This window comes from Apteryx mantelli, chromosome 29 (assembly GCF_036417845.1).
Source record: "Apteryx mantelli isolate bAptMan1 chromosome 29, bAptMan1.hap1, whole genome shotgun sequence".
NCBI classification, from domain to species: Eukaryota; Metazoa; Chordata; class Aves; order Apterygiformes; family Apterygidae; genus Apteryx; species Apteryx mantelli.
The window spans coordinates 4,007,383-4,017,451 of record NC_090006.1 but is presented as its reverse complement, the minus strand read 5'-3'; the positions used below and the strand labels follow the sequence as shown (position 1 = coordinate 4,017,451).

The window sequence follows — 10,069 nt, the reverse complement described above, 5'->3', positions numbered from 1 at the left end:
TATTATTCGCTCTCTAAGGAGGGACATTTTAACTGAGTTTGGATGTTTGCACACATGTAACACACTGATGTGCAGAGAGGAATGTTTAGCTTGAAGCACTGAAACTTTTACAAGACTAACACTTAGGGCAGCCTAACACCTAAAGCAGCCCTCCAGGGGCATATGGAGAGTTTCCTGGATGGAAGGGAATGCAGGGTGATGTAAAGAAGGCAGTCTCCTCTGCATTGCTTGTTCTGCCATACACTGCAAAAGGATCACGGAAGAGCCTCTTCTTCCATTTGTATCAGGGAATATTTTGGAATCCAGAGAGCCCCAGATCAGAGCAGAGGGCCCTGGAGCCACCATCACCCCATTTAATTGTGTCTTGATAACCTAAGTAAGTACCTTGCTCTTTGTGTTAAGGTCTCAAAGCACTTTGCCAAATTAAGTTTCATAAAAAAGTCCGGATGAATCTTCCAGAGTAAAAGGATTTGCAAAATCCAGAAAGGGGCAAAGAAATATCTAAATACCTGTTCTTTGTACAAGCTTATAGGGTTGTTAGATGCCCCCCTCCTGTGAAGAAGGACATGGCCCTATACAGTGCTCCGTACTTCTGTGAGCCCTCAGCTCGCTACAGAAGCACTATAAGCTCTACACTTAGTGGCACTACTACTAAATCTTTAGCTGGAGGAACAGTAGGTTTCTGTGAATAAGAGCATTGACTTTAGATATGTGCCAGTGCAACATCTGATACATGGTTTGGCTGGGTTGAATTAGTGTTTTATAAATAACAATTTAGTTAACTAGTTCCAGCTTGCAAATATATATATATTTTTTGATAATTTGTTCTACTTATTGACATACTCTGTGTTGAAGCTTCAAGTGCCATTTAAGTATTAAAAGAGCCCATTCACATCTCTAACCTTTAAACTGCAGTGATCTGACATTCACTGGTTTAGATGTATGCGTCTGAATATAGATAGGAATGTCTCAGTCGTCATGAGCAGCCCTTGGGAGAAGATCCAAACGTTTTAGAGAAGGGTTTGGCTGTTCTAGTAGAAACTGAGTGTAACGTTACTTGCGATCACCGCAGCTAGATGACTAACTTACTGTGCATGTAACAAATTCATGGGCCACACATTCTTGACAGAGACAGATCACCAGGTATTGTTAAAAATACAGTATATTGTACGCTGGTACTGTGGCTAATAGTGGTATCAAATGTCCTTATGTCTGAAATCCTGCCTGGCAAAGAACAAGTTTATTTGTTGGAGAGAGAAAATTAGCAGTAATTAATTCATATTTGTATTATTCTACCACTTAGAGGCGCCAGTGAAGATCAAGGCAAGTTAAACCTAGAAGAAACACAGGTGAGAAAGTCTGTAGTATGATAAGCTGTTCTGAACACTTGAGAGAGGTACGCTGGGAATCAGAGAGATGAAGTGATTTGCCCAGGGCCACACAACAGCTGAGCAAATAGAGCTACCCCAAGTGCTTCTCACTTGTAATGTAAAATAATAAGAAAGATTATCTCCCCAAATTTACAAGCTTTAGTGCAGTTAAACAGGTGGTTAGATTTTCAAATATTCTTAGTGATCACAGTTCTCATTGACTTCCATGGGAGACAGGCAAACTGCAAAAATGGGGCGCTAATACAAATCAGACCTGGTTACTTATGACCCCAGAGATAAGATCAGAACCTGGGTCTCTTCAGGTCCAGCCTCCTTCCCTGTTTGGACCTCACTTTTTGTAAAGAAGCTACCAGTGTAGTTTGCAAAGGTGCTGGTTAATTAAGGCTATAAGGAGTAGGTGTTACTGAAAACCCCTCTCCCAGGCGATTTGCCACACCACAGACCAGATAACTGCAGAAGCCAGACGATCCGGTTCAGGTCGGAACCTCAGAGCTGCACTGCAGGATCAGGGAGGTGCACAGCGTTCGGCTCTGTAGCACCGATTTCAGAGAGTTTAGCAAGTCCCAGTTCACAGCACTGAAGTCAAATGGAAATTTACATCATAAGGCGCCAAGTCAATCTGATAAACAAGAACACTGTGTCTTTTGCAAAATGCAGTCCTGTGACTGCTTTTCCAAATGCTTGGAATAATTTTTAAATAACCCTTTTATTTTTATTAATTAAAAAACCTGTACAGTTTTGTTAATAGCGGGGAAATATCCCCACACATGTAGTGTGTATCGGTATACTAAACAGCAGTAACGAGGACCATTTCTCACCGACCGTGACTTTTCTCTCCCCCCGCCCCCGCTTTCCCCCCCAGCGTTTTCCCCGGGCTTTGGCCTCATTTCTCCCCAGCGCCCCGTTATCGCCCCTCGCAGCAGTGGCGGCGAGCGCGGGGCGGGGCCGCGCCGGGGCGGCTCCGCGGCCGCGGCTGGAGCGCTGCCCGGGGCGGGAGCAGGAGCAGGTGATCGCCGGCGGAGCGGAGGGGAGCGGAGCGGAGCGGGTAAGAGCCGCCTTCCTCCCGCCCTCCGTCCCCTCCTCTCCTCTCCGCTCGGCTCCGCTCGGCGCGGCGGGGGAGGCAGGAAAGTTGCGCGGCTGCTGGGAAGTTTTGTAGCATGGCGGAACGGCCCGGGGCGCCCGGCCCGAGGCAGCGCGGCGGCGGCGGCGGCGGGCGAGCGGCCGCGCTGAGCTGAGCCGAGCCGAGCCGTGGGGAAGAGCCCGCCGGCCGGCATGGCCCGCTGGATCCCCACCAAGCGGGAGAAGTACGGGGTCGGTGAGTGGCAGCCCCGGGCTGCTCGGGCACGCCCGCCTCGGCCGGTCCTGCCCTGCTCCGCTCCGCTCGCCGGGCTCCCCTTCCCTCGGCTCCCGCGCCCTGCGCGGCCTCCCGGGCGGCCGCCTCTTCTCTCCTCCCGCACCACGGCTCCCTGCTGCCGCAGCTCCGCGGCTGCTCTCTCCCCTCTTTCCCTGCACTGCCCGTTCATTGGCCTCCCTTGTGTAGGGTCATTCCTTTTTTTCCTGCACACCCAGGAGCTCTCCTCCACACATTAAAAAAACTCTTCGGGGGGGGGGGGGGAGGGTTCTGCCTTCTTCCGCTTGCAAGTTTGGGCTGTGGGTATTCACTGGGACTGTATTTCTCTTTGGGCCTTGGGGATTGAGGCAGGGGTACCTGCTCAGTTCATGCCCTTGGTGCTCTGGTTTCTGTAGTCCTGCAAGTTCAGGGCTGACTTTAAGTTTTCCTCTTCAGCGTGTTTTACAGTAAAGAGCTACCTCTAAAGTAGCAGCAAAAATGTCTAGTGTTGTTCCCAGAAGGAAATACGAATGGAAAAGATAATGATAGGACATGAGTGTTGAAATGAGGGAATCCGGGACTGTGGGTAATATTTTTGCAGGGAGTGGGTCTCTTGATGGGTAGTATTTTGGTGTAGGGGAAGGAACAGCGAAGGCTTAACTTGTACCTTCTGCCCTGTCTGCCTTCTTACATTTAAAAGGAGATGGTTGAATGCTAGCTTACTTTCGCCTAAGAGGAACAGAACCAATACTGTTGCTGATAAGTTCTCCTTGTCTTTAGAGTGTGCCAAACTGAAAACCACACAGTTTTGAGGTTGTGTGAGAGAATTGGAGAATCTCATCCTGCATGCTTTTGCATAAAATGAATTTGAAAAAAAGTTACTCGCTTGCTTTCGAAGTGGCTCTGTAGAAAGACCGCCCACTTCTTGCAGGACTGTGGCTGAAGTTTGATTGGGTGATTTCGGAGATACTATGTGCAGCACAACCTTATCTAGTTTCTGCTCTGGTAACTGGAAGGGTGTGGAGTAGTGTACACCCTGAACTTTGTTTCCCTCTGCGTAGGTAACAGCCTAGGCTGTTTGTTGAGATGTGGGAGCCCGTGTGTATGACTTGGTGAGGTTACCTGAGCATCAGGAATCTAAAAATGTTGGCATTATTACCAGGTAAATTATAACCCTAATCTGAATGTTTGGGCTAGATTATGATTTTTTTTTAGGCGTACTTTTGTGCAAGGCTGTGTTATCTCAAGAATGGCCTTGGGCAGTAGGATGAATCAAAGGCAGTACTCATCAACACTCATTCTTGCTTCCGGGGTGAGGTTTTTTTGCTGGCTTAGAGGCAACATCTCATTTCCCATAAAGGGTGCTGGCTTGGGAGTAAGCAGGGTGGAGGCAGAACTGCCGCTTCCCATATGATCCTGGTCAAGTGTGTCGGTGAGAAGTATCCCCTTACTTCTGTGTGTTCAGACACCTGTGTGAAAAGGGTATTTATCCTCTGTGTGCAGGCATGTGAACCAAACTGTCTGTAATGCCCAAGCTCTTGCATTGAATTCATAAGCACAATTAGCCGGGTTAACCCACAGACGGTAAACAGAATTATTTTGCAGTCGCTGACTTTATCAAGCAGTGTTTGCTGCATGGTGTTAATGAGTCTTAGAACTCTGGCAGTTTCCTTTCCACAGTTGCATCCTGGGCTGTGTTAAAGCTTTGCGCTTCAGTACCAGTCCTCTATTTGTTTTTGTGCTTAACTTTCCTGTTGGAAATGATAATGGCACATGCTCATCATAAGACTTAAGCATTATAAGCTTTTTTTTTTTTTGTAGGATCTAGGATCCTAGTTTGTAGGCTCACTGATGTTTGCAGGCTCACTGATGTTTGCAGCAGAGTGTGGACTGATTGAGTGAGTTGGAAGAGGTCTACTGCTGTACAGAAAAGACCAGGTTAGAGCAGAGGCATTAAGCTTTTTCTCCTGGTGACTCAGTCTCAAGAAGTTGATGTGGGTTGAAAGGAGTGCGAGCTCCTTGGGCCACTTACCTTGGTTAGCAAGCAGATTAATGAGAGGTTGCCTGTTAGTACCCATTACGAAGGTGGTTGTAATGAGGGACTAAGCAGTGCCACTGACTTGCATGATACAAGCCATTAGATGGTAGCAGGTTTCATTCACTGGTAGCATGGGCAAGTTGATAGTTGTGAAGTGGAAAGATAAGGTGTTTTGTTCCCTTTTCTTTTTTTAAAGGAAGGAATGCAAGCGTTGTGGCTGTTAGTAATCTGTGCTCTTGAAAATAATACAGAAGTTTTTGTGTTTATTTTAAACACAACCCTGTAAATTGTACCAGCACAATAAGAAATTCCAAGAAGCAAGCAGTGTGATTCTTTGTCACTCATCTGGCTTTTGCAGTTCCACTCAGAATGGTTTATGTCCTGGATTATGTTCTACAGATCTGTTGACTGCAGGGTCAAACTGGTTGGCTGCCATCTAGATGTTTTCTCCTCAGTTGTCTAAACCAGGTGACTGCTACCTTTAGCATGGATACCACAGGTGGCATATATGCTTAGTTTGAAATGGCGCAGCAGAGAATGTGAGACTGGAAATTGTAGCAGCTTAAGAGAAGCATATGTGAGAGACAAACAGCTTGCATTTTCTTGTTCCCATTGAGTTCCAACCCAACAACAAATGGGAGTTTGGGAACTTCAGCCTTGTAAAGGGATAAAAAGGCTGCCCATCATCTGATGGGCAACATCTCGCCTCTTTAAGCAACAGCATTTTCTGGATCTCGATAAGTGTTGCCTTTCAACATGCTTAACCTCTAATTTGGGAAGGAAAGATGCGATCTGGTGCCTCTTCCTTGAAAGCTTGTCAGTCTTTTCTCCCAATTAAATGGAGTAACCTATCCATGGGCAGCTACTTCTCTCAAAAAGGTGTCATTTGCAGAATGCCTTTCACACAGACATACATATACCTGCTTCAGTGAAAGGAGTTTGCTTTGAAGTTTTGGGTGAAGGAATAGCTGAATGACTTCCTGCAGTTTTTCATGGAACACTTTTTTTGTTATCTGTTCAGTTTAGAACGGTTAACTTACAACAAAAGGTGTCAACAATAAAATTATTTTTCTGTTTTTAACACGTAAGTACCCTTTGTGGACTGGAAAAGATTGAATTAATGGTTTCAGTACCAACCGTTCCAGTATTTGGGGTCTGTGGAATCATAAGTTACTCTATTTCGGTATAAATCCAGGCTGCTATCAGAAGAAGCAGTCTGACCCCTTCCTTCTACCTTTTGCCTCATGCAATAACAGTTCAGAAAGCAAGCAATAGCAGTGTGGTAAGCCAGATCAGGGAACTGAGCAAGCTCAAAGCAAATTTGAAAATAAAGTGGCGAATTTTCAGCCAGAACAGTTTCCAGATGAAGGTAGTGATGCCTCAGGTACATGTGCTGTCTATGCCATCTTTGACTGGGAAATAACAGGGTGAGATGTTTGTTTACAATTATGTAGTTTGATCTATGTATACACCTATGTTCAACCAGTTCGCAAATCTGGCCTTCCAGGATGAGAAACTATTACTTGGGGTCTTACTGAAAGAGCTCTAAGACTCGAGGTCCAGAATAGCTTGTATTCTGGTAAGAACAGTGGCTTGTACCTGCGTTCCCTGGTATGGCTATCTCTTGAAATGTAAATTTACCCTTAGTTTGGGGATAGCTGCTGTTTCATAGTGCTTGTATGCTAGGACTGGGAAAGGACCAGGAAGGTTATGGTGTCTGGTCCTCTGCAGTTGCTGGCAGCTTATAATAGCTAATGGAGAATTCACTCCATAAACCACAAAATGCTTCAACCCAATGTCAAACTTATAGCTTGCAACAAAAGGCCAAAAGCCACAAATTGTCATGTCTTGCTCAAAAAGAGCAAGAGAAAGCAAAGACATATGTTGCTTATGGTATCTCCAAATTGTTAAATGTATATCTTAGTATGTTGTTACAAGTCCACAAAAACTTCATTGGTCAGTGAGGTATATTAATGCATTGGAACAGGCTGCCCAGAGAGGTTGTTGGGTCTCCTTCTCTGGAGATATTCAAAACCCACCTGGATGCAATCCTGTGCAATGTGCTCTAGGTGACCCTGCTTGAGCAGGGGGGTTGGACTAGATGATCTCCAGAGGTCCCTTCCAACCTCAGCGATTCTGTGATTCTGTGATTGTGTTTTAGTAAACCTTATAGGTGCTGAGTAAAATCAGTCATATTTTGTTTAGAAAGTATTTTAACAAAATGTTGGGTTTGCAGGTGCAGGGAAACTAGTTGGTCAGTCACTCTGTGTTTAGGAAGTGTTTTGATCTAACTGTGGTGTGTGGTTTGTGGTTTGTTTGGTTGGTTTGTTTTTTTTTTTTTTTGACAAAACAAACTGAGAAACTTTTGGGCATCTTTAGTTCCCAAGCTTTCTCTGCCTCTTCACCTCTTATTTTAGGGATTTCCATTTTACAGTTTGCAAATAAATGGGTGGCTATTTGAAAGGTGATGGCTTGCTTTGATCCAGTTCCAAAAAAAGGCATGGCCACTTGCCATAGATAAAATACCTCAGTCATGTAACCAAAAGAAACTATTTGCTACGATGGCAAATAACAGACCTTGAGTTTCAGTCTATCATCTTTTTATTTTGATTTTTTTCTTTTTCTTTTTTGAGTGGATTTTGTGGTAAACTGACAGGTAATTACCCCTAATAGTTATTGGTGACCTTTTAAACCCATTATAGTCTTGTCTGCTGGAGGGGCCAGGGCATAGGTCTATTCTTGTAGCAAAGAAGCATTTACTCTATTGAAATACCATGTGGTGGTTGAGTTACAATCAGCTGCATCATGTCTTAGGAATGGCAATAATTTTTCAAATGTAAACCAGGGCTTGCCAGCTACATTTGTGATTTATGTGAGCAGAAATGCAAAGGATCAGAGAGGAAGAGAGTGCTGCAGAATAAGATTTTCTTACTAATGATTTGATTTGTGGTAATTCCTGATGTGCTTGGCCATCAGGTCTTGGCTTCATGTTCAGACTTCATATTTCCTCTGCAAAGTTGTCTTGAAATACAGTCTGTGATCAAAAGTTACACAGTACTGATAGTACATCATGATGACGCAGTGTCAAATTAGAGCAAAACTCTTATTTGTTTCAACTTGCTGCATGCTCTGCGCTAGCTCTCCTGCAGAATGCTTCTGATTTGTAACTGAAGTCCACTGTTGTGCAACAGGTTCCCGACAAGGGCTCCGGAAGGATGCAAGAGTCTGGCTACATAGACCTGATGGTATGAGTAGCCCAGACTAAGTAAAAATTCCATTTTTAGAGAAGTGTGCTTAAGGGGATCAAACTCCGTGCAAATGTAGAGCTGCATCAGGTTAGCTTTAGGTGAGATGTTTTTCCAAAAAAGAAAAGGGGGGAGGGGAGGGGAAAGAGGTTTATTTATTTAAATTAGCACATATCTCTGCACTGATACACTTCCGTTTAAAACAGGCTTATTTAGATGCATGTTAATTCAATTAGGAATAGGTTCAAGCTGAACTGAAAGCCTATTCTATACAGTTAATCATTGTCATGTGGACAGTGATGCCATTTTTTTTTTCCAAAAAGAAAACTTAAATCTCTATTCCCTCCAGTACAAGTTCATGTACAGTGCAAAATTTTTGTGCACCAGGTTTAGGAATGCATGATATTAAGCATCCTTTTTTTTGGGGGGGGGGGGGCTTTCATCTTCCTCTCTTGAATTCGGACAAAAGGACTGAAAGGGGGGAGAAAGAAAAAGTCATGTTGCATCTTACTATCTCTTAATGAAGTAAATATAAATAAAATGTGTATCCGACTAATAAAATGCATATCAGACTCTGCTTAGAGAAATATTTAAATCTTCTCCCATACCCAGTAAGCTACAAAATCCATATTTAGCTGTAATCTAAAAGGATTTTTTGGCTCTAGACAGAATTTCATTGTGTGATAAGGATAGTAAGAAGTCTAGACTTTAGCATTTAAAGTGAGGTTAGAGTTTAAAAAAAAAAAAAAAAACCTTACCTGTTTGTTAATAAAATTTGATATAAATTCAGTCTCTAGAATTTAATAGCCTTAGGATCTGCCCTCCATGGAGGCTAAACAGCACTTGTTTACTTTGACTTGAGTGTTTTACTTACCAGTTTCCTAAAACTGGGCTTTTGGGGTTTTAATGTGTTTTAGTAAAAAAACAAATAGCACCTTGCTGCTGCTTATCTCTTTCCATGATAGAAAATGAAAATAAAATGAGTTTAACTTCTTAGTTCTCATGCACCTACAGTGTTTGTATTGGAACCAGTACAGGGAGATGTTGTAATTACAGAGCAGAGTGGTTTTATTTTTATATTTATTTATAAAAACAACAAAAAAACCCAGAGCTTTCTCTTCTGGCAAGAGTGGAGGAAGCTACTGCAAATCTAGTTCCCGCTGTAGAAGTAACCCTTTTTCTCTCTATTGATAGAAATGCTCTCTATAACTATTCTTTTTTTCCATTTGCTTTATTATGATTTGTGGCTACTGGTTGCCTTGAAAAGTAAAATCCTGATACCATTGATAGCTAAGAGTTTGGTTCTTCAGGGCAGGACACATTTTATTGCTTGGTTAGTGATGGTACTTAACTTAGTTCCTCAATTTTAATTGCTGTTTCCAAAGCTTATTTGGTATGAGAGTTGGCTGTGCTACTTTTTGCTTCCATAGTCCTTTCTTTTGTTAATCCGTATTAGCGTGAGTCTCTCTTCTTTCTTTTGGTGATTATTACCCTACTTCTTAAGTAGTTCCCTGTGAAACTAATCTTGTGGACTTCAAAGGCACTGCTGACATGAATAAGACTTGTAACCCTTCCTTTGCTTATTCTCACTTTGGAAAGTGGAAACAACATTTTTAGAAGTGCCTTCTGACTTCTGGATGCTTTAGCTCTTGGACAGCCATCTTGGAACACCATTAGCAGACTTGATTTTTGTGGGGGGGGTGTGTGGTGGTTTGTTTGTGGGTTTTTTTTTTTGTTTTTTGAACTATCATACAGTTCATCTTCCTAACAATCTGGCCTCTTTACAAAGGCTCCCAATCTGTTTTTGTGGGGCATTCAGAACTGCTAGTTGCTTTCTAGGGTTTTCTGAGCTGTCTCCTGTTTAAAAGATGTGGGCCCAATTGTTCAGAAGTCTCAAGAGCTCATAAGTGTCAGTAGTAGCCTCTGCTGGAGCCAGGTCTGCCTGCCGCTTCTGAATTTCGCATGCATCTCTTGCATATTCCTGTGGTTCTTTTGTCATAGGACTGTAATTTTGCACAATGCGAAGAGGAACAATTATTAGTTAATTTTTGGTTTTAATTTCCAA

At 43.2% G+C, this 10,069-nt stretch overlaps 1 protein-coding gene across 2 annotated transcripts in view; it reads left to right on the top strand.

The window, feature by feature from the left end:
• Positions 1-2,525: 2,525 nt before the first annotated feature.
• The window catches only part of DOCK5 (dedicator of cytokinesis 5), a 90,377-nt gene continuing 82,833 nt past the window's right edge, over positions 2,526-10,069 (top strand). Inside the window, exon 1 of one of the 2 annotated variants that reach the window (XM_067312446.1) lies at positions 2,526-2,706. In XM_067312446.1, the coding sequence (XP_067168547.1) occupies positions 2,664-2,706 (43 nt within the window). In that variant the 5' untranslated portion in view covers positions 2,526-2,663. The remainder of the gene's footprint in view (positions 2,707-10,069) is intronic. The other variant, XM_067312445.1, reaches the window with a different exon arrangement.